Genomic DNA, 24663 nt, shown 5'->3' with positions numbered 1-24663 from the left:
CTACATTGCTTATAAATGCATGTCTTCATGTGTAGGGGGAAAGTTTAGCAATAAACTTTATTTACACAGCAATTTTCAAGTTACAAAGTGCTTTACCTGCTTTCACAATGCTATTCATCATGGCAACTGTTTTGGTTGACTTGATATTTTGTTTATCATCTGAGCAGTGTATTGATTCAAAGTGTATTATTTGTACCCACTTGTGTTGTCAGTTATTTTAAATCAATAAACAAAACAACATAATATATATATTTTTCTTCCAGTCAGGCTTATTTGATACACATACATACAAGCTTTGATCAGAAAGAAAGAAATCCTCAGCGGGTCTCTAAAGATGATCTGTGATGAACCAAGGATGGAAACACACGTGCAGAATATGCAGGATTACTGACACCTGTCACTGTTGAACTTACAGGGCAACATCTTATGATGTTAAGAGGCTTACAGCCGTCACATTGTGCCTGTGATTCATCCTGTAATGATGCAAAAGAACAAAGTCTGTATCCAACCTCTCTCTCTCTCTCTCTCTCCCTCCCTCCCTCTCTCTCCCTCCCTCCCAGGAGCAGTTTGCCCTCGAGATCGCCTAACATTTCGTTTTTGTCAGACTCTCCGCTTGCTCGGCCGCTGCCACCTACCCAATGTACGAGCACAGTGCTGCAAAACCTGCAGCCAGCGTGCCCGTTCCAGCAGCACGTCTCGCCGCTGACCTGCAACAAAGTAACCACTCAACAGAAACACTGATGACATAAATCATCATTTAAAGTCAACAATCTGAGCCTCTTTATGTTTTCATCACCACTAAAGACTAATTATGAATTAGTCCCACTCCAAAACTCGGCGTGTTTGTACTGGTGACATTATTATACAGGTCTGAAATTAATTTCCTCTTTCTTAGCAAAACGATGAGAATGTAAATATTTGTTTGCACTTTTTTATTATACAGTTTGACCAGAATGTCACTTTTATAAATCAAGATTTCTTGCGGCGCTGCATAAGAGCTCTCCTATGTAGCCAATTTAATAATGCGTTATTACACATGTAGATAAACCACTCATTCACCATTATGGTTGGTACAGTGCTTTCATTTTATGGACAGCAGCAGAAACTGATTAAAACAAACAGGTATACAATTTGCAATGTGGTTTTTACGCATATGTGGTACAAGCGTTATGAAGCAAGAAATACATGGTGCAAAAATGCTTCATGTGACATTTATAAATGATTGATCATTCGCTAACCTCCTCAGTTACTGTGGCTACACCTGGATTAATGCAGAAAATAAACTCTATGGCAAACAGAAATGAATTAAACTTACATGTAAGTATCATTGTATCAGTAGCAGTATCATCATAAATGCAATTGCCAGAAGTAAAAAAAACTGAAGTTAGGCTACAAACACACACACCTTTGTAGCATGACTTTAACTTCACCACTAAACTATTGTAATACCACTTAGCCACTTGTTAGCGACCGCCGCATGAAAAGATTTACTTAAGTATTTGATGTCAAAGAATAAGACAGTAAGATCTCTTAAGCTTTTGTTAATCAAAAAACATATTTTCAGGCATATAACAAAAAACCCATTAAAAAAAAACATTGACATTGACTGCAAAAAGGGCGACTCATTCCCAGGTTTACAGACTCATTTTCAAACTGGAACGACATAAAAGAGGTTTTAAATACGAACTTGATTGCTACGTACATGATACTGTGCCAGAAGTCTGACACTAGGCTTTATGTTTCAGACAAAAAGTTGTATACAAGTTGAACAATAAGAAACATAATTTTGTATTGCAGTGTTAAGCTAGTTAGGCCTAGTATTATAAGTATGATAAGAAAGAAAAACAACCAAGATCGAAAAAGATTCAACATAGCTTGGATGATTAGCTTGCATACAAGCAGGTTAGATTCATGCTAAGTGTTTGTATTTCCTAACAGTAGCCTCTGTTTTTACTTTTATCTTACAAGAGAATAGGCTTTAGGAATGTTGACTAACTGATGTTTTTGGCAAACATACTGCTCAGATAATAAATCGGGTAATAAGTTAATTTTGTAGCATCACAAAATAATTCAGTTAGCTAACGATATGCTAACTCTTGTCCTTGGAAGTAACACAGTTGCTGTTCAGAGGAGGGGTTTAGCAAACGGTCATTTGGGTTTATTTATGTCCACAGCAGGTTGTAAAAGCATTTTTTTAAGTAGTTGTATTACAAAGTCACAAAGTAAAATGTAAATGTGAAAAGTGGAGCTTAAGGAAATGGGCTACTTGGTGCTATAGAGGCCACAGGCTCCTTATCTACTTGAAAACTGGATAATTTGACGTGTTGTTGTCATAAACAATCAGATTAAAATATTCAAATTAAGCATTTCCAAGTACATGATTCAGAAAATATAAAAAATGGATTAAGTCTTTGCCACATCACATAAGGTTTAGTACAGTGTATCAATTAATTAGTTTAGGTATTTTATACTTTTGCAACTGTGGTTTTTAATCAAGGAACTTGTGTCAGGTGATTGTGTTCTATGTGGTCCTGCATTCACAGTCTCTGTTAGCACTGACAAGTACGGATGTCGCCAGCAATTCAAAGGCTTTTCAGCAGGAATTGAAAAGCAGCTCACATTTATTAATGAAGTCCAGCCCTGTCAGCTGCAGTGCCAGCATATACTGCATAGTCCTTTGTGCTGTGAATGTCTAATGACAAAAAAATCTGCCATAAAGCTTTCCACTATACTATTGAAAATAGGTTTCAAAAAAATCAGTGGGCTATTGTAAAATACTGCAAGCTTACACAAGTTCTCAAGGCTATAGATCATCCCATGAAAAGAGTTATTGAAGCAGTGCTGCAGCTATAATGAAAAATGTCATTGCTGAGAGAGAGAACATTAACCTCTGGTGTTGTGGTTTTGTAAATATAAGGCATTTGATGAAAGTAATCTAATTTGACAAGTTGCAGCTTTTTTTTTTTTTTTTTACTTATGTAATCATTTCGTCAAGCAACTATAAACACAAGCCACACAGGAACTTTACTTTGAATGTGTATTAAAAGTAAATTTTACCTGCCTTGTCTACATACAGTATGTTATGTATTCATGTAAAGGGCTGTTTTTTTTATTCATTTTTTACAAGGGTGCTGGGAAATGTAAATTTAAATCGTGTTCACATGGTGCTTTGTTTATTTTGATGTATCAAAATTGCATTCATTTGAAATGATCAGGATGCAGTTGCTCATACAATAAGCCCCTGCTATTGTTATGCCTCTCAAGCTTTTAATTCTAGTACGAACATGTGGAGTTTACAGGGACACAAGACCAACATTTTAATCCAGTGTTTTAAATATTTCTCTAAGGTCCCAATTATACACAGTGACTCATGTTTTATATTATGCTTGAGACGGTCCGGGTGCTTCTGCAAAAATGCGAGGCACATAGAGCAGAACTGCTAGTTCCCACATACACACCTGTTATTTTATAATTAAGCAGAGACAATTGACACATCGGCCATGCCCAATCACAATAATTAAAATGATTGGCCAATCAGAGGAGGGCTGTCAGGGCAATCAGAACAGGTAAATTATTTTCTGAACAGGCTGATCGATGCATTCCATTATAAATGATTCCCACATTAGAACAGTTGATGTTTGACTGCAGGGAACATGCAAGATTTTAACTTTTTGTTTGTTGGACTGATTGTTTCTGTATGTTTTCTGTTTATAAAGATTCATATTTGTACATTTAATGGTCATGTTGGTTTCCAAGCACAAGAATCAAGACTCTAGCCACGTGGTTAATATAGCTACTCAGCACAAGTAGTAAATCAGCTGGCTAACTACAATCTCTTTAACAAAATCCCACTGTAAACCTTATTTAAATGAACTGTTAATAGGCCTTACAACAATTACCCATGTTGGAGAAAATGTATTAATCAGTGATGTGTCATTACATATGGATATTTATGTACTGTGCTTTATACTACAAAATAAAACCTCTGGGGGAAAAATGCAAATTACAAGTCTCTTATGTAAATGCAATGTTCACAAATGTCAAATGCCTGACATATATATTCACACGGAACTTGAGAAGACAGAACAGCTGAAACTGTCAGAAAGAAAGATATGGATGAGGGCTTTACATACAGTAGTGTGCAAAGAAATAAAACAATCCATCAGAATAAGTGTGTCTTCATTCAAACTCAGCTTTCATCACACAAGTGTAGGAATAAAATGCAGTTTAATACTCGTGTGGAAAGTTGACAGTAATAAGAAACTACTTCATGGAGAAAAAAAAAGTTTAATCTATCCCTCGCAAATGTGCAAAATAGGATTTTTGAGGAGGGTCAGGCTTGAAATGAAAAAATGATATCCCATTTAGGAATAAAATGCCAAAATATGTATTGTGTTAGTCAAGAGTAAAGAGGTTCTGCATTTAATCACTTAAAAAAGTCAAGAATACTTTCTGCCGGTACATCATGTAGATTTAATATATTATGAGATTTAGACACATTTCCAAAAATCAAGTTCTATGTAAAGGCAATGGCTGAAAAATCAATAATCGACAGGTGGGAGCGTCACCATCCGGGTGAACTCTTCATAGTTGATGGTCCCATTTGACTTCACATTTGCCTCTTTGAAGAGTTCATCCACTAGAAGAAGAAGAGAGAGAAAACAGCTTCATAAGTGGAACTGACAAGAAAGAGCGCTGCCAGAAAACTAATTTGGCTGTCACCGTTATTCAGAAGTCAAAGGATTGGAAAGTCCCTCCTGGTCTTTGCCTTTGGGAGTTTTTGACTGTCTGACAAGTCCTTCAAAGTAAAGAGCTGCCACCAATGAGAACCTGTGCGCTGAGCCAGACTGTGTTTGGCATTTCTATCAGCCAAACTGAAATGCTTCACCTTATAACTGGGTTTTTTATAATGTTTCTAATGTGGTGAGTTCAATTATGTCTTAACTACCAGAGAACCAAAATGAATTCTAAACCTTTATGAGTCATACCAGTTTATAAATAATTTCTGTTGTCATCTTGAGATGTATAACACAGCGATGGAATGCAACACATTTACTAAAGGCAGCTTATTTATTCATGTGCTCTGCTTGTTTTTTGATCCCCCTCCCCTAACCGTGCATTGCTTTTGATTTTGCATGAGCTTTCAGTTGTAGGCCAAAGGATCAATAACCGTTTTGTTACCTCATTAGACAATAGATAATGACCTGATGAACAGACATTTATTTAATGAAAGTTTTCAAGATTATTACTTTAAGAACAATTTTGAGGTGTTTTTCTCTTTGCGTAGTGCTTGTATTTTATGCTACTTAATCTATTAGAGAACTGTAGTTACTGGATACTGAAGGGTCCATTTTTCTGCTTTATAAATACTTAATTTTGCTCTATTTGTTATCTCCACTAGGGTTATCTGTCATGCCAGTGCAAACAATGCTGCCATTACTTTTTGTCATCATCACATATATCAGAAAACCAAACGCTGTCATATAATCATGATGCCATTCTGTCTGCAAGACGAAATTACGTTTGAAATGTTTTCTGAATGGAGTTTAGATACCTGGTTGATACCTGCACTCTACTGAGTGCATTCTTCTAGTTACCTATTTTATAAACCTCAATGCAGGATTTTTAAATACAATGTAATATTTTTACACTGTTCAGTTGCTTTTCAAGTAAAAGCTATGAATACTTTGTCCACAAACTGGTGGTTTTACATAAACAATCATATATTTAAGGGCCAGTTTATGCTTCCATTACATTGACACTAGAATGATATATTCTATACATGTATTTCTCATGATTTCAATTCATTTTTAACTGCATAGTAGGGCTTTGACATCTACTTTAGCCTTATTTTTCAAGTCAACAATCTCCTGAATACTCAAACTGGCATATCACTGCATTAACAGTAGGAACTGTCACAATCTGCTTCAATAGTTCAGGAATCCAACAATTTGATGGATGTTTCCTCATGAAGAGGCAGCTGAGCTTCATTTAAATATAAACGCTTTATGTGCACAGCACCCATGCAGAGGCACTGATAGTTCTCTAAATGAAATATTTTGGTCCCTTTGAAGCCAGTTACTGCATGAATGATGGACCTCTGATTTTCAGACTCAAACCCAGACATTTGTCAGAGTATTCGCTTCCCTGCAGGAATCAAACTCATTTTTGATGCTTTGGTTCGACTATCATCACATCATATATGAAATGAAACCTCACTGTTGACATGTCAGAAAATTTAGAATCTACTGGCTGCTAAAAGCCAAAGTGACTAGGATTATCCTAAAGAACAAACACAAACATTTTATGACATTTTATGCCCCATTAGAAGTGTGTGGCAGCGACTATATCTGCAGATATTCTACCCGTTGCTTGTATTTTCTCTTTTCATTGTGTTGTGTTTGGTTTCTGGATGTGGGTCTCTAGCACCTGGCAATGGCTGGACTCTATAACAAGGGTGCAACTAGGTACCAGGCCTTAAGCACACATCCGAGAGGAAGCTACGAAAACTGCAGTCACAGCATCAGAAAAAAGGCAAATATAGTGAGGTAAAAATGCCAAACAGACAAAGCTTGTTGGCGAGGGGGCAAGCACTTCTGGCGTCGTTGAGTCCGAGAGTAGGGATGGAGTACTCGAGTTCTGGACTCTGACTCAAAGCCCGATTTTCTGCGACTCGCACTTTAACGACTCGGACTTGTGCATTCTGCCACACATTGACTCAGACTTGCACATTTCTGTGGATTTTGGAACCACTAGTTGATTTTGGAAGAACTAAATAAACTCTCTGAAATGGTAAGAGTGTGTCATTATGTTTAATGTCGACCTTTTTTATTTGTGTATCAGCTCTTTGAAGGTGCCTGAATGGAGAACTTGAGAACTTGACTCAGACTCAGCCTTGATGACTCGACTCAGCCTCTTCGTTGGTGGCTCGGACTCCGACACTGGGGACTCAAGACTGACTGTAACTTGAGAATTGGTGACCCGACCACAACACTGTTAGGGGCCAACTTCAAATGTTTTTGTTTACAAACTGTAATGTGCCTTTGCAGTAGAATTCCCAAACTGGGAAAAATGAGCATGAACTAAAATACTGAGCAAAGATCGACAGCTGTTCTTGAATTAATCTACATCACCAAAATAATTTCAAATAACAGCAATCGATTCAACTTTAGTCATAGAATTGCAAATTTTAAAGCATATTTTTATGTTTGACTACAGCTTTCCAGTCTGTATTCAGGAGGATACACCTGAAGATACAATCAGGTACACAGCAAAAAAACAAGATAGCAACTTTTAGGAAATTGAGTAAATGTCAGAAGGTAAGACGCATTACAAAAAGTGGTCAGCTTACAGCTACGAATGGGACAAATTGTAGTGGATTTAAGTGAGCAGCTTGCAATTCCCAGGACGATACTGAACTGAAGTCTACAGCCAGACTCGCTGTAGTTAGAGTTACAGTGGATTTTTGTAATTTGGGGGCTTACAGGGCCACAGGAAAATGTAGTGAATGTGACATATGAAAGGTAGACTCATCAGGTGAGGAAGGGGAAAAGGGGTAGAGACAGGCCGGGCTGGAAGCCATGTTTTTGACTGAAATATGTATTGATTTTTGTCATCTCATGGGTACAAGCATCCGTGACAGTCTTCTCGAATACAAATCTCCAACCACTATTTATGAATCCCCATTTTTCCCCCTGGAGTTTGACATTGACTGCAGTCATAAAGTATGAGGACAGTGATATGTTATTCATTGGATTGGCTATCCTCCAACACACTGGATTCAGAATCAGGGATGACTTTACCTTCTTTGTCCGTCAGTTTTTCTCCCAACTTGGTGAGCTTGGCCCGGAGCTCAGATGCCTGGATGTATCCTTTCTTCTGTTTGTCAGTCATCCTCAAAGCCTCCAGGATTTCTGCCTTGGGGTCTTCCTGTTGCATCTGTCTGTGCATCATCGTCAGAAACGTAGAGAAGTCCAGCTCACCTGTCTTTTCTGAATGCATAAATGTAAAGTCTGTGATAAACATTGTGAAAATATTATGCATTGAAATTGATAAATAGTTAAAATTCCAATTAAAGCATGTAGATTATTTCCGATCGAGGGATACAAGGCGTCTTTCTGTATACTGAACACATTTTTGAGCTATAAAAAAAAAAACTGACTTGAAATTTATTTTAAAAAGCAGTAGGTTTCATCAGTGTTAATGCCTCTTGATAGTCATTTTTTCTTTTTTAGATTCATAATTGCCTTTTTAAAAGCCTTATACTCAGTATTTTACAATAACCCATTATTAATAATAATAATAATAATAATGTATATAATGAGGAATTTGGGCTGTCGTGGTATTTGATTTCTTTACAAGATTATCATGGCAAAATAAATTAATGATATTGATATTTTTTAGATTGAAAACATTAAATGATAATTATAATACTATCAGTCTAATTCATCTTAAACTTAGTTTTTTTTTGTTTTGCCTCTTTTTTGGAAATGGATTAAAAATAAAATCAGGTGTAGGGAGATAGTCTAAAACCATAATTATATAACAAAGCAAGAACAGAGAGAAACTGAAATTATTTAAAAAGGGGCTGGATTATTTACATGATTTAATCATAGGTGCATTATTACATGATATCAATATTAAAAATTTGTATTTACATATTTCATATATTTATATCATGGTTATCAACGACAACAGTGTATTACGACCCCCTTGAGAAGAAATAGCTGTGTATTTTACAGAAACACAGCTTAGTGTTTGATCTCACTTCAAACGTGATCTTTTAGTTTAGATTTAAATTCAGTTTCATATTTATTCCCATTATTATCAACCTAAAATCTTCCTCGTTGTCAAAGATTCTGTTCATTTTGAAAAAAGAAATTGGTTTAATGAAATCTTAAGATTAAGTTGTAAAAATGAAACACCAAAGTACGGTTTACATTTATTAGCACTACCTTGTCATTTGAAAGTGCCTTAATCATTTCAAGGGGTAATTGTGCATTACAGTTGTCCAAATGCACCACCCAAAATAACCACATTCATAGACAATTAAAGTTAAAAACAAACTCAAAGTGTTAACGTAAGCCTTGTTTTGACATCTTAAACATCATGATTCTTTAGAACCTTACTGTTGTACTTTACCGATTTTGTGAACTTGCAGATGTCTTTCAATTTCCCCGAATGTGGGGCTTGTACCCAAGCAGCGCATAACTGTGATAAGGTCTTTGGCAAAAATCTTGCCTTTTTGCTTCTTGTCATACAAGGAGAAGCACTCCTTGAACTCTGAGCGGGAAATGGAAAAAGTATTATTTAGTAAGAAACATTTTCAGAAAAGTTTATCCATTATACAATAACAGGTTCATGCAGAAATACAGTACACAGGAATTATTCCACAGGAAGTAAGAAGACTAAAACAAGGTCAGCCTTTGTTCCTTAAGTGCTTGCTTATTTATTTTTCAAGTAGAATTTATTTTTTTTAAATTACAGTACTTGTGGAAAAGATAGACTGGTGAAAAGTATGTTTCAAACATAGATAAATATGAAAACAACATGTAAAACAACATGCAGTACTGTGGGAAACTCTTACCATTGATTTGAGCTGGGGTGAAGAATTTAGCCTTCAAGATGAGAGTAATGTGGGCAGGTTAGTACACAATGAATACTCTTAACAAAAGAAAATACATGAAAACAAGCGTAATAGGCAGAATATTCTGCTCTTACCATTATTGCAGCTGCTATTTCTTTCCAGGAAGAAGTTTCCTGTGGTCTGCGTCACCTGTCCCTCCACCTCTGTTTAAAGTCCACCACCCATAATCCTTGACGTAACTTAATAGCTGTTGCTGTGGAAACACAGATACCAGATCCACCGTGCTGCATTGTCCTTTCGCTTTCCACCCCACCGCTCCGATAAAAGGCAGAATTATTACCAGGCACTATATGATACTACAGTGTCACATGACAAGAGGAAATTGCTACTACCAGGTAAGCTGTTATATATATATACACACACACACACACACACATATATATACACATATATATATACACACACATGTATACATATATATATATATACATAAATATACACATATATATATACATACATATATACACATATATGTATGTATATATATACACAAATATATGTATGTATGTATATATATGTACATATATATATATATGATATCATATGTGATGCGGCCTCATGGGCATCGCCAAGCACCTTCAACAGATTTTAGCTGGTGAATGTTGCCACTCCTCACCCACTGGACGTGGTCCTCCTACCAAGTTCCAAGTACTTTGTTGGTATAACTACTCGACCTGTACATGCACAAGAACGAAGTCATTCAGTGCTCATGCTCGCGGCCATCCAGGATTCATAGAACCATAGTTACATAAGTAAATGTCGCCTGTCAATGGCGTCATATCCCCGTTATATCAGTGTTTTTAAGATTCTTTAAATCTTGGTCTTTTTTAGCTTTTTCTTTTAACTGCCTGAGAATTTTATTAAGTTATTCAAGAAAAACTACTCCCCCAAACCATATGACCAGGTATGTTATATGACGTCTCCAAACTTCAGAAAAATGTAAGTAACAACCACAAAGTACAAGTCAATTTGAACATTTTTATTAGTATAAAAACATATTTAAAATTTAAACAGTGTGGAACCAGTAATTATACATTAATTTATCAGCAACAAAGTGATCCGAAGCAAAGAAACACTATTAAGAACATAGAACATAACTTACATTAACAACAGTGATCAATTTACAATGAGAACATGGAAAGAAAAACAGCAAAGTAACAATCAGTAAAATCGTCTTTCAAAAAAAAAGGTTTTTTCATTTGTTTGTCAACCTGCTCATGCTTCCGTTGCCTTTGAATAATATAAAAGCATTGGAACAATAGACTTATTTTCATTGTGAACACTGCAATGTGTAAAAAAAAAAATGCAATAAAGAACAATGTGTTGTCAAGGAGTGCATGCTGGCAAAAGGGCTCGATGAATAGCTCTTGTATAAATAAATGGTAACATATTTGCATATCTAACGTGTGAAACATTAACTGCCTGAGAGGTCTTCTTTTTTAACTTATAGCTTTGAAACTATTTTCTATTTAGTATTTCATTTTTAAATCACTTTTTTATTCACTTTTCTTTCTGATTTACAAACAGACCCTGTTGTTTACGGACAGTAATACTGCAGAATTTCACCATCAGACTTATCTATGTTGAGCTTGTTGATCTTTTGGCTTTATATTATTATATTTGGCTTTTTTATGTTGTTGTTTTACAAAACTTTAGTTGATTGTTTCGTTTTTATAATCTAAATTGTTGTTTTACTACTTTCTGGCTGTTTGAAATACAAAGTGCAAATGTGTTTTTATTTGTCCATCAGCTTTGGCCTTCAATACCCAGAAGAAGTCCGTCAGATGGAAATGGTTAATTTGTTTTCTACTTTTTCAGTTGATGTACTGTTCAGATATTCACCTTGAGTTTGTTCATTCATAACCTTGTAATTACCAAAGTTGCAAGGGGGCCAAAAGGACTCAAAGAACCAAGGTTGTTCAGGGTAAAAGACAGTGCGTATCAGTGCATATCCTTATCATGTTAAATCTAGTTATTGCAAAACTAACTGGCATACAGTAAACCTGGGGTACGCTTGTATTACTGGTTGGTTTCTGGGTAACAAGGGTTGGGCAATTTGTGTGGAGCAGGCTAAAAAACAGGGGACTGTTGGGACTGTTTTTCTCCTTTTGGTCTCTTTGCAAATCTGTAATCATGCCATGTGAAAACACAGACCAGTGTCAACTGTTCTCACCATCCGACAAAAAATCTAGCAAACTGTATGACAAAGTGGGTTGGCCGGTCCCATTAAGGCTAATTAAGGTAGATAATTATTAAAGAACATGCTCGCTCACCTTTCTGTCTCAGATAATGAGCAAGAGGGTTCATAAAACTAAAACGGGATAAATGTAATACAACCCTTCCCACCCCAAAGACTAATTAAAGAGCTCAGTCATTCCTGCTTACCTGAAGTCTGTCAGTGCTGGACTAATGTAGGATATCTACCATAGTGCCAGATGCCACAAGATCACGTTTTTACAGCTCTGATTGCATGTGCAAATTCAGATCAACATCACAATTCTAACCAAGGTTGTGTATCAATATAGAAAAAAACAGAAGACAAATTCCCTTCTGAATACATGGCTGAGGCTGAAGAACCTTTTGTTTACAGTGATATGGTGCACATCAACAACCTTCATCGGTCGAGTACAGCCATTGACTCTGTTGCAGGAAACCTGCTGAAGAAAAAAAAAAGAGAAATGCCTTTTTCAGCTTATATAAACTGAGTATTTTTTCTTGCAGCACAGAGGTATACATACCTGGACAGCTGTAAATCAGTGGTTTTCCTTGATATGTAAAGTGTAGTAGGACCAAGGTTCTGGCACATAAATGAGTCCGGGGTACTTGTTGCGTAGCACCGGGTCGTTCCACAGATAGCCAACCCAAAGCGCCACCAGAAAAATAGTAACACTGAAACTACAGAATAGGAACAGGCCATTGCTGTCCGGGCTGAAGCCTTTACGCTGTTGATGTATCATCATGACAACCATGGCAAGGAAGGTGAGGAGGAAAAGTTCAGTGATTTGTCCTTCAGTGACGAGGTACCTGGAGTAGAAAGTAAGCACAAGATGTGATATACTCCTAGGGAAACGCTGTGTTTCAAAGGGACAATTCACCCTTAAACCTCAAATTTTTTAACTGTAGCACTATTTATCAATCTAGATTGGTGTGAGTGTTTGGTTATTTCCCATAGAGATATCTGCTTTGTCTCAAATATAATTAGACTGTATTTGAAAAACTTAACAGCAATGTCTTTTTCCACAAATTATGACCTGATTACTCAAGATAATCCACAGGCCTTGTTAGTAGTTTTATGTAAGAGCAATCACATTGCACCAGACGATCTCTGTCCACACTGAATCTGTTACAAAATCGCACTTATACCACATGTAAACAAATCACATACCAATCAGCTGTGAGCTCCAGATCAGACTGGAGACATAATCACTTAAAAGTGATGCGATTAGTTGGGGGTGTAAATAGATATAATATGTAGATATGTGTCAATATATCGATCCAATATAATTGACGCAAAGTAAAAAGCTCAATACATATTAGGGATGTAACGATTACCTGTATGACGATAAACCGCGGTAAAATTCCCGATGATTAGTACTACAGTTTCAAACTTTAATTATTGTTAAAACTGTGATCGATTAACACAACTGATTACTGAAACACTCATGGTGATATTCCTAAATTCCTGGAGAAGTACTGAACAGCACTCGCTCAGAAGCGGGTGCGCATGTACAGTTTGCACTGTCTATCCTGTGAAAACATGGCTGAAGGCACAAGCGCTCAGGCCTGTACAGATATTAAAACTCTGAGTATGTTAACCCTGAAATGAGGGAAACTCCAGTTTCCTGTTCCAGAAAGGGAGGTAACTTTAACTCTGGCTGAATTGCTGCGGTAACTGTCTCGGAGAACCTAACCTGGTCGCGAGTAGGTTTCCTTCGACAAACTGAATTTATCTGTCTCCGCCCTCTTTCATTGACAGACACGCAGTTTAATTTCCTCACTGTTCAGCAGCTGCTGTGGCTTACCATCCACAGTGTCCGCCGCTTATTGTAAACAAACCAGCATGCTAACTGTACACCTGGTGTCCGCCGCTGATCGTTAACAAACCGGCATCGCTAACCGTGCACAGAGTTTCCGGTGCTTGTTGTAAAGTGGAGTTGCATCTAGGTCCATGACATTGCAGACAAGGCAGATATCAGTCTCCAGCAACCAGCAAAGCTGGCAGCAAAACAATATACATTTATATACAATATACAAACAGAATTTGAGGTATTAGGAAAATTATGTATTTTCGATTTTGTCAATATCCACTGAATACTGCTGAAACTTTAGACAAAAAGAAAACTTTCACTTCTCTTATTACAACAGCAGTTGGATTCAAATTGAGGAGCATTGCTTTTTCAAAAAGCGAGGACAGCAGCATTGATTTGAATTTCTGATAAGATAAAAATAGCAGCTTGTTCTGTTCCCTACAAAAAAGGCCATATGGTGCAATTTATTTTGTTGTATCGAGAATACAGCTCAGAAAATCACAAAATTTGTTCCAGTCAGTAAACACAGCAACTTAAATTGTTTTTTTCTCATTTTCTTTTCTGTCATTATGTAAACAACCTTCTACAAACACTTTTACGAACAATATATGACACTCTGTTTACTGTCAATCATCTGATACGAGACTACAATGCTCTTCTTAATGCCACCGTATGGAAGTATGACATATGTCATATTTTTGTATTGCTTTTGATGCCTCCTCAATTTTCACATTTTCCTTCTGTTGCTTTGCACACAAGTCATCACAGAATACAAAGCACTTCAAGGAAGGCATCTTAAAAATGTCATCAGACCAACTAATCAGACTTCACTTATCATATTTTCACATCACTCAGGTCTTTGCAAAGGATGATGCATCGACTAAAAACTTTTCACTTGCACAGAAGGTTTCCAAAAACAAGTGAAGGCGACTGACCAATAGTAGAGGGCACTGGGTCCCAGCAACAGCCAACCAGAGACGGGAATCTTCTTCTGCTCCTTGGCCTTGGTGAAGCAGCCGGTGAAATAGATGAACAGGATGATGAAGAAGGGAATATACCTGGCACAAATTGTGAAGCAAAAACTGAAAAGTGAACTGATTCGGGTGAGATTAAAGTATTAATTGATAATTCCAAACTGTCAAGGCTGACTAAGAAAAGGCGCACTTTTCACTCTAAAGATGATTTAACTCAGTGTCATGAAAGTCTGTTAGATAAAGGCTTGTACTGATATGTTAGAGAATAGTACAATAAATATTGTACCATGGTTTTCGAAAACAGGTTTCAGTTCAGATCACCATATCAGGAAACCTCAAGCACAATTTAAAATCACTACAGTGCTTAAAGTCTTAATTAACCATTGTATTGAAAAATCGAATAAACCAACTACAGCTGAAATAATTAGTCAATGAATGTATTTAATACATCAAATTTAACCAAATGGGATTGATTTCGATTTTTTTTAACTGGACTACATTTGTACCAAAGCCATTGCTTCAGAAGCAATTTGGGGTTTAGTATTTTGCTTATGGATACTTCGTCATGTAGACTTGTAGCCAGGGGTTGCACTACCCACTGTCCAATCAGTGGTTGACCAATCTACCACATGAGCCCCAGCCTCCCGTATAACACGAAGAAACACGTGCTACTGTAGCATTAAGTGTTTTGTCAAGACATGTCATTTTTAATCCAGTCACAGCATTGACACACTTAACACCACATTATCATCTAGTGAAAACTGAGATTCTGTCAGCCCTGAACTATAAATCTAAAGGTCTATGTAGGTAAAAAAAAAAAAAAAGAGAGACAAGGAGGGAAATGCCTCTTCTTCTCATAATGAAACGCCATTCAACCAAAGTTTTTGTCTTTAAATAAACCCAGTGTTCAGACAAACTTTATTCTGCCCCTCTTCTCTTACGTGTTGTTGGATTCATTTTCCAGTCAGCACTCTCAGCCTTACACAGCTGGTGTTAACTGTCACCACAGACATGCTCAGACTACTCATCCTAAAAATCTGTTCTGTATTTATAGATGGAAAACAGCCACAGATTCCAGCCCATTGATAACTGGCTGCAGATCTTTGTGTCTCGGTTGTGTTTAAATTCTTTGGAACTATACTTTAAGTAGTTTTCTTACATCCATGTGTTTTTTAGAGACACAACATCCATTACAACCAGATTTATGATTCAAATTAAAACAAGATAAGGTAAACAAACTTTGGTTTATAGCAAAGCACTTGAGCCAGTATTCCTGTGCTATATATGTACAACACCAATAATATCATAAAAAACATACCACATCAAGTGTCCCAGCTGTTCATCATAAAAATACAGCAGCTCAAAGGAGTCAATCTGTGAAGAAAACACAAAAGGAAATAAAATATTACTACAGGGCATTACAACATTTTTTTAAAGTAATTTTAATGGCACAGCATACTGTATGGCAGAAAGTTATTCTGCATTGATAGGGAAGCGCTCCAGTCTTCCTCCAGTCTGTGTTAAGCAACAGTGCCACCTGCTGTTCTAGTACCACTTACACTTTATTATCGCTCTGCAACATTTCTCAGATCACAATCAAAATTCTCAGAACTTGTTCAACCTCCACATCATGCAGTCACTTTATGCTTTGGAACATTCATGCAAAATTATATATGATTGTCTGCAGTTTCCTACATTATCAACTGCTAATTTCAAGTTTATGTTCATGTATGATATTTGTTCTCCCTCCACCACCATGATCATGACAACAAACAAGGAAACAAAATATGCCAAGACGGCCAAAGACACCTTGTTTTGGTTTTTGTCACCCTTCGAGGTAGAATGTATTGTTTATGCTTCAGCTTACCCACTTTTGAGGTTTAAATGACATTCAAGCACTCCTTAAACCCTCTTGGCTTAGTGCACATTTTCCTGTTTAGTATCTTTTTCTTTAAGTATTTATTTTAAAAATTCTGTGTCGAATCTTTCCACGTCTACAGCATTCTTTCATAATATAAAATAACAGCAACACTTGTTATGTTTGGCTTCCTCTGAGGTAAATCCTCATTTAAAGGCTAATGCACTAATCAACCTTTTGCAACACACAGAGCTTTTAAATCAATGCCCCTTAGTACGTCTTCATACAGTTTTATAATGTAGCATTTAATCAGCAATCATCTATTGGAGGTGATGCACTTGGCTTACTTGTAATTAACTGGACTGACGCATTTCAAATAATTAATTGCTTTTCCACATGCATCAGTGTGTATGACAGCTGAAAGTATTGTGAGTGCACACACTGTGTTCACCTGTAGATAAAGCTCTGCGGATTTGTAAACAAATGCTCTTAAAAACAAGCAAATATGAGAAACAATTGAACATTTGATTTGAATCAACATATCTTCAATTAAACAGCATACCCCAAACACTACATAATCACTTCTGTTCACTTAAGTTTTAATTTGAGTAGACTAAACTCAAAATGATCCCAGTAAAGAAAAACCTTTATCGGTCTGTTTATCACTTGAATTAAAAAAAATAAATGTATTACTCATAGAAAAGAGGCAGAATGCAATGCAAATTATTCATTTAAGCTTTGACTACTTAACTCAAAGAAAGGTATGCTACAAGTCAACTAATGTCTCGTCATCAAGTATTCTGCAAAAGATCAATTAATACAAGATAGATAGACCCTATACATCAGACGATGATGGTGGAAACAAAGACAAAAATGAAGCTGATTAAGCATCAGCAGTGTGGTGACATGGAAAAATTTATTTTTTTGCAGCTGTGTGTTCTTCTCTGTGTGTATCAAAATTAAATAAATAAAACATGAATAATACTGACCCTAAACTAAAAATACATCTAAATGCATCATCATTTTCAACCTGACTTTTCCCATCCATTTTTCTGCTTGTGTGCATGTAAACAGAATCAAGAAGAAGGAAGAAGTCAAACGATACAACAAGACATCAACCTTCAGGGCTTGGGGTAAAAACAAGACTGTGCCACTCTTGACATTAAACGAATGTGCATTATATAAACCTCTACACTGTAGCAGTCATGAGTTGTGATACCCTGCCCCAGATGTGTCATACATACACTGACCTATATTGTCTTATTGACAACCACATCATTGTCAAAAATATAATGCTTTATGAGAATCAAGATGACAAAAAAAGACGTGACAGCAATGACGGAGCAGACAGAAAAATGAGCTGAACTTCTTCACAGCAGGATAAATTCTGTTGGATCAAACATGTGTTTTGTGCGACAAGACGCCCGCCCTCCCTTTTTTTGTGAGTGAACTGTCTCTGAAGAGGCATTGCGAGGAACATAAAAAAATTCCAATTGTATGGTCTACAATAAACTTTATAATAATAATGATAATAAAATAAATACAGCATATTGCTCGATTCTATTAAATTTGTGTCAAAACCATAGACTTGAATTGCGACATCATTTAGAGCACAATGCAAGTTTCAAATCATGGCTTTATACTCCCATATCAAATCATCAAATAATAAATAAAACCAACAGAAAACATCTTTGGGCAATATTTATTTGGCGTGTACTGTTAGTGTTTAGTTCATATCCCATCCACTAACTTTGAGGGTGCATGGTTTATGACCTCTACAGCAGCCTGCCAGCAGGGGGCGATCAATATGTTTTTTCTTCACTTTCGGGTGCTGTGAGCCCATCTATCTTTCTATACTGTCTATGAAAGAAACCAGTAGTTTTTTCACCCACGAGCTAAATGTGGCCAGCAAAAAATCTTAAAAATAAACTAGACTTCGACCATTTCCCCAGGGGTATCCCAGGGTTCCTCTAAAGCTGCACTCGGCTCTACTTAATAAAATAGATACTCACCAGTGAGGCAGGTTTGAGGTCTCTGATGATTGGATTCTCTCTCACTGACAGGTGGAGCTGGTAGCCACTCAGGATGAGCCGATGGTTGATGGAGTCTCCCACCAGGTGGATGCTGGCTCCCATGACGAACGTGATGATGCAGAGGTAGACAGCTGAGCGAGGCAGCGCCTTGGGACTGCGCTCAATCAGCTGAATGGAGCAGACACACACATTAAGTATGTATCTCACTGAAACCTCCGGAAACAAGTAATCCATTCCTACTTATTGATTGTTGTGATTACATCGTTAGGAAGTAATATCAACTTTTTTGTAAGAAAAGCAGGAGACTTCAAGCTTCACTTTAGATATTTCAACCTGTTTTATGCCCATTTTTCAATGCTAAAGACAATGCACGCAATCTTTACTTGATTCCTAATGTGAGGAAAACCAATAGAGTTAGCTAGTCTGACAGCTCAAGGGGAAATGAGTTCACTGCATAATCAATAAGTAATATTCAGCAAAATAAAACACATTGTATGTGTACAATATACTGACAAAAATCCTATAAGTGCTAGGTGTTGAAATCAATCACATACATAAAATACATAGAACAGTAAATGCCATATATAATTGGCACCTACAGTAAGTTATTTAGCTTCCTGCTGTATGTGTGACTTCTGATGTAAGAAGCTGGTTGTGCTGCAAATAAAATCCATATTGCTCATATGAATACCAAAGTGATTATACTGATATGAAATTAAATGAAAAATGTTTTTGTACTCCTTGTCACTTGCAGCATTTTTGACCATGTAGGGGTCCATTATACCTGTCTGCTAATTGGTCTTTGAGGTCCTTTGAAGTCCCAAGTCAAGTCAGGCAAGTCAAGTTTTAGGTTCATCACATTGAGTTTCAAGTCATAATCCGCTTTTCACCAAATATAATGCAATTTTAACAATATTAAGTCTACAAACATCATGAATGTTTTTTAATTTGTATTCATCTTTATTTAGTTCTGGGGAATTAATTATCAACTTGTTGGGAATTAATCAAGTTACTTGATTTAGGAAATGAAGGGAAATTAATCCATGGCAGTTTTTAAATATAACAGGTTTTCATCTTTGGGCATGAAGGAAGGTATTTACTATTTTCAAGTAAAAGGCTTAAATACAAGTGAAGTCACAAGTCATCGGTCTTTAAGTCTATTTTAGGTTCCAAGTCTTTATTAATCCTGACCATATAAGTCTAAAATCATTAAATTTGTGACTTGAGTCTGACTCTACTCTAAGTCGTGTGATACAAGCCCACACCTCTGGTTAGTTAGTGGGCTGGTTTGCATGTTTTGTGAACCTGCTTCTCCAAAACTAAAAGCTATTTCATTAAGAAATGTGTTCAGTCATGTTTGGTCTTTATCAGTCTGATATGGAGACAAACCGATTGCATATTGACATTTTTTGGTTATACTGAAATAGTAACTTTATTATCTTTATTAGTCTCTTTCACAAATCACCAAAGCACTTTATTGTGTTAACACTTACCTTGAGCATTAGAAATGGCGTTATGACGTTGTAGGCCATGTGGAAATAGTCCCCAGCACTGGGCTTGTTCAGGGGAAACCACTCCAAAGGAAGGATAATCTAATACATAAGATACCAATGAACCGAACTCCATGAAATGTGTTGCAACAAACCATTTTAGCATTTTTTGCAATACTAAAATTAAATGAGGTAAACATTGATCTTCCTTACCATGACAATAGGCCTTCCAAAGTCCAGTATCCAATTCTGCAGAGTCAGGCAGAACCATAGGTCAAAGTGGAAGTGCTGCCTTTTTTGCTGTGGTACATATTCCTTCAAACCACCAGGAGTGCTGTCAACATACATTTACAGTGACTGTAAGTCATCGTAGTAAAGCAACATTACAAAAGCAAAGGGCAACACAGAGGCTGAGCGGTCAATAGACATGCTGGAAACCCTGTAGTAAAGTAACTTTTATTATAGTGTTTACTACTGCAGTGCATTAAGGTTAAAACAGATGGTGGCCTTCACTGCATTGTAATTTTCTACTTTATCACTAAGGTATTTTGAATGCTAGTCCACATCCTTCATATAAATGTAACAAAGCACTATGTTTAGCAATAATGTGTATAAAGACTGTATGTAATCAAATGAACCCTTGTAATTAAATCAAACCCTTTCTGTATGTATTTGCACTTAGGTCATATATTTTAGCCGACTATAGTCAATAGGGGGCAATGGAAAAATTGTGCAATATATTGTATAGAGCCCACTATACACTTTTACGTTAAGTTAATTAACTTTATGTTTGCCATTAAACCAACTGTGTTCCTTTCTTTGTGCACCCTATGAATTCATAATCAGATGATGTTTGTCCCTGCTGCTGCTGCTGACCACAACTTATGTTGCTTTCTGTGTAGCTGTGCAATTTTCGGTTACATGCTGAACAGTGAGTCACTATGGTTCAGCATTGGGACAACAAAAGGAGGAATGGGACTAAATGCACAGTGGATCCTTCATCCCTGCCAGTCATGTGAAAGGAACATTGGTCTTTGTAAACACCAGAAAAATAGATATGTGGCCTATTTAATAGAGTTGTCAACCTTCATGTCAGCTGGAAATCATCATTCATGTAGAGGGCCATGAACATGGGTCATGAAATTGCAAAACTAAATAAAGCCACACTTTCGTTGCAAAACTCAAGTGAAAGAACTTTGAAAATAAGACTGCTCTGGCACCAGCAGTTAGGGTAAGGGTTAAGGTTAGGACAGTTAGTTTCATTTGAACATTCTGTTGCAAGTAGAAACCACTGTTGGCAGAGTTTTGCGGTAGGGCCGCCACTTTTATTTGAAATTCAAACATTAGTTTGAATGTAGTTAATATTTTAACTGTAATGAACTGTTCCCATTCAAAATGAGTGAATCAGAAAACCTTTTGGGGATCCCCTTTTAGAATCACAGATAGGCTGCCAATGCCAACACATTTTTTTAAATGATTTTAAGAGGCCAAAGTCAGAGGATCTAGATGTGTTTTTTTTGTTTGTTTGTTTGTTTCCACTTCCAAAAGAGTGTGAAAAGTCTGTGGTGCAGAAGGTTTTCTTTTGTAAAAATTGGATCAACAGGAAGTGGCCATCACAAAATGAAGAGAACTATGCTTTATTTTGCTTCATTTGGATGGCATTAGCAAACCCACAAAGAATATCTCTTTTATAAACGGATTGGATTTATATAGACAATTGAATTGCGAGGCAACAACTTGGCACCATGTTAACTAATGTCATACATTTACACTATGTGTACTACCGGACACCCAGAGTAAATGTATGATTTTGATTTATGATTTGCAGGTTGTAAATAACAAACATGGCAACACTCCAGGAAGTTTCATTATCTTTAATCCTGAGTTCCTGGCAAAAAAAGGTTTATCTCGCCGGAACTGGTGGACATCTATAAGAGGAAGTAAGTAAACGTGACCTGCAGCAGCGTCACACGTATATTTGTCTGTCATTTGCAACTAACTGCAAGTCCAAGTGTTTATGCGGTCAGTGTCTGTCAACTACAGATGGGCAGATGAAGCCTTGTGAAGTGTTAGAAATAATCTGTTATTCTGTCTCTGTTGTCTGTCTCTGTGTGACGAACGTCACTCTCTATGCATGCGTAATTCACTATGTGTGTGTGTCCTCTCTGTGCATGCAAGATGCTTTGATACAATGATCATGTGCTAATATTGTTTTAAAACTATGATTACTCTCGATACATCAAAACTAAATACATTTATTCCATCTGCTTAAACTTAATACGATTATATAATCACAAAAAGATATATTTTATGTTTTATATTTTATATGGACATTGCAAAATCTGTGTCTCCAATAATATCTCTGCAAGTCGTAACAAGGCAGGAGGTTGTGTTCTGAATGTTTTGGTAACAGGTCAGGTCACGGACATGGTGTGCTGAGCAGAAGAGATAACTGTTTTCTCTGCTTGGTGACATGACGTGTCCACAATATTGATTAAAATGGATGAACCAACGGTTCGAGAGGGAAGCACCTTCTGGAGAGTTTTACCGACATTCTCAGTAAACATTGTTAGGCTATAAAACTGGGTTTTAGGGAAATTATAGGGGGTCCAGACCTCATGAACTGATCCACCTTAATCATGTAAATCAGGGACGTGTAGTTTGAAAACAGAGTCTGTAGCTGCACATTTCTTGACGTATTGTAATAAAATTATGTTAAACTGAGAACTTGGACATCTCCTGCTCATCATTCCCCATCAAACGATCTGCGCAGAGAAATAGGTGAGAGGTAACTGTTGGAGTCAGATGATTTAATTTTTAAAGGTTTCCTTAATGCATTTCTCAACAGAAGCTTGTGAGTGATTCGAAGCTTCGAAGCCTCAAAGACAGACCCTACCAGTGACATCTAGTGGTAAGCTGCAGTTATAGTAGCCACAAACTTCCAAATGATTCACACATCTTATTGATTCCAGTTCCAACACAAAAGCAATAATATCAGTCTTAAGCAGCTGTGTCTTCTTTCTGAGAATCATTGTTCTCACATGAAAGTGTTACAACACTTTGAAATGTTAATTTACTAATACCATGTTTAATTGTGTTGTAACAAATAATATGAAAATATTCAGATTCAATAATGTAGAAGTACTTCTGTTTGAACTTGTGCTTGTGTAAATGAGGGAATTCGCGTCTCCTTTTAACGAATGAAGCAGCGCCAAAGATTCAAATCATTCCCCTCACTTCAGGTTCTTCGTTGTGACGTATGAAGCCTCAAACATCACCGGTCACATGATCACAGAGCTTTGATACACGCCTCCACACAGTAGCTGTATCCCAAAGTCAAAGATCCTTCCTTGGTGTTTAGAACCAGTCTGCTTCAATAGAGTGAAACAGGCTTCGGAGCCTCAGTGTCAAACGGCCCATCTCTACTGTCAACTAAAACAAACGTTGAAGTTACCCTCGGAAGTTGAGACGTTTTCGAACGAATCTGCGCCTGTTCGCTTTAATTTGCGCGCTCAACCGTTGATTTTGAATGCAGTCGCGCCGCCTCGAGTATTTGTTTCTGATTAACGTCACATGAAGGTGAACAGAGCGGATACTTAACTTTAACTGGTAGCAAGAGCTAATAAGCATGGCGTTAATAACTCCCACTGTTTCTGATCCGACTCTGCTTTCCAATGTTGACAATAAACGGATAAAAAGATAACGTTAGGTTAATGTGAAGTGCACAGACCTAGTTTGTGTCTCCCTCTGCGAATCGTTGCCTCGACGTTTTCGTGCTGACTGCATTTTCTGTTCAGTGTAGCTATCGTTGGTCTAGTTAACTGTACTCCCTGACCGTCACGGGGTCCAAACAGGCTCCAAACAAAGGAAAGTTAATGTTACTAAACTCCAGTTAACATCTTTCCGTTACATATCATTCTCACTATCACTTCCTAGTTGCCGCTAATCCACCAATCACACTGCAGCAGAGGCGGGTCAAAGAAAAAGAGTTCAGTTAACCCTGAGAATTGATTTGTAGGCAAATTCACCAACTTTGACCTAGACAACAAGAACACATCGTCACCCTGTTAAAATAATCGCCTAACTCGTTTTTTCAAGTTTTGCAAGAAATACAAAAAGTGTAACATATGACATTTATTGATCATTTCACTCAGAAGGGATGTAACAAAGAATGGCTATTGGCATACTAATAACACTGTGTGTAAACTATGTAACTTAGGAGAAATAAATGACTTAAGCAATTTTTTGAACATGCCTTTGTGACTTAAGCAATATATGGTCACACAAGCCTGTCAGAAACATGACATGACAAGTATCATGAGCTTTAATGTTACTTCAAAGTGTCATTATTGTTCATGACACATCCCATGTCATGTTTATGACACGCTCATGTCACTCTTATGGAGACACCTTCAAAATAAAGTGTTACCATATCTTGCTTAAGTCACAAAGGCATGTTCAAAAATTGCCTACGTCACATTTTATTTTGACTTAGGCATAATAAATCCGCCTAAATCACACACTTGACATAGGCCATTATCTTAAAGGGGTAAAATCACATGATCTGATCAACTGAGGATGTAGGCGATTTTACCAAAGGTGGCCGGCGTCATGAGGAGATGATTTAGGCAAAA

The 24663-nt window shown here is 36.9% G+C and overlaps 3 protein-coding genes across 4 annotated transcripts in view; 1 reads left to right on the top strand and 2 right to left on the bottom strand.

Moving 5' to 3' along the window:
• LOC131984302 (A disintegrin and metalloproteinase with thrombospondin motifs 7) overlaps window positions 1-1637 on the top strand; it is a 93556-nt gene extending 91919 nt beyond the window's left edge. The window contains exon 24 of the mRNA XM_059349165.1: window positions 561-1637. Coding sequence (XP_059205148.1) covers window positions 561-706 — 146 coding nt within the window. The 3' untranslated portion in view covers window positions 707-1637. The remainder of the gene's footprint in view (window positions 1-560) is intronic.
• Window positions 1638-4065: 2428 nt separating this feature from the next.
• Window positions 4066-9594, bottom strand: LOC131984292 (calmodulin-like protein 4). Its single transcript, XM_059349154.1, has 3 exons — window positions 9142-9594; window positions 7803-7991; window positions 4066-4639 (listed from the first exon to the last, which is right to left on the bottom strand). The coding sequence occupies exons 1-3, from the start codon at window positions 9206-9208 to the stop codon at window positions 4542-4544; spliced, it is 354 nt and encodes a 117-aa protein (XP_059205137.1). The 5' UTR covers window positions 9209-9594; the 3' UTR covers window positions 4066-4541.
• A 1016-nt stretch (window positions 9595-10610) lies between these two features.
• Window positions 10611-23966, bottom strand: cln6a (CLN6 transmembrane ER protein a). Of its 2 annotated transcripts, none has more exons than XM_059358621.1 (8): window positions 23760-23966; window positions 20243-20363; window positions 20033-20131; window positions 18519-18707; window positions 15967-16022; window positions 14610-14732; window positions 12385-12670; window positions 10611-12303 (listed from the first exon to the last, which is right to left on the bottom strand). In XM_059358621.1, the coding sequence occupies exons 1-7, from the start codon at window positions 23813-23815 to the stop codon at window positions 12400-12402; spliced, it is 915 nt and encodes a 304-aa protein (XP_059214604.1). In that variant the 5' UTR covers window positions 23816-23966; the 3' UTR covers window positions 10611-12303; window positions 12385-12399. The 2 variants fall into 2 exon arrangements, with proteins under 2 accessions (XP_059214604.1, XP_059214611.1); XM_059358628.1 differs by having other exon boundaries at window positions 10611-12300.
• Window positions 23967-24663: the final 697 nt, after the last annotated feature.

This window comes from Centropristis striata, chromosome 2 (assembly GCF_030273125.1).
Source record: "Centropristis striata isolate RG_2023a ecotype Rhode Island chromosome 2, C.striata_1.0, whole genome shotgun sequence".
In the NCBI taxonomy this organism is placed as follows: Eukaryota; Metazoa; Chordata; class Actinopteri; order Perciformes; family Serranidae; genus Centropristis; species Centropristis striata.
This window is presented reverse-complemented; position numbering and strand designations above follow the sequence as displayed.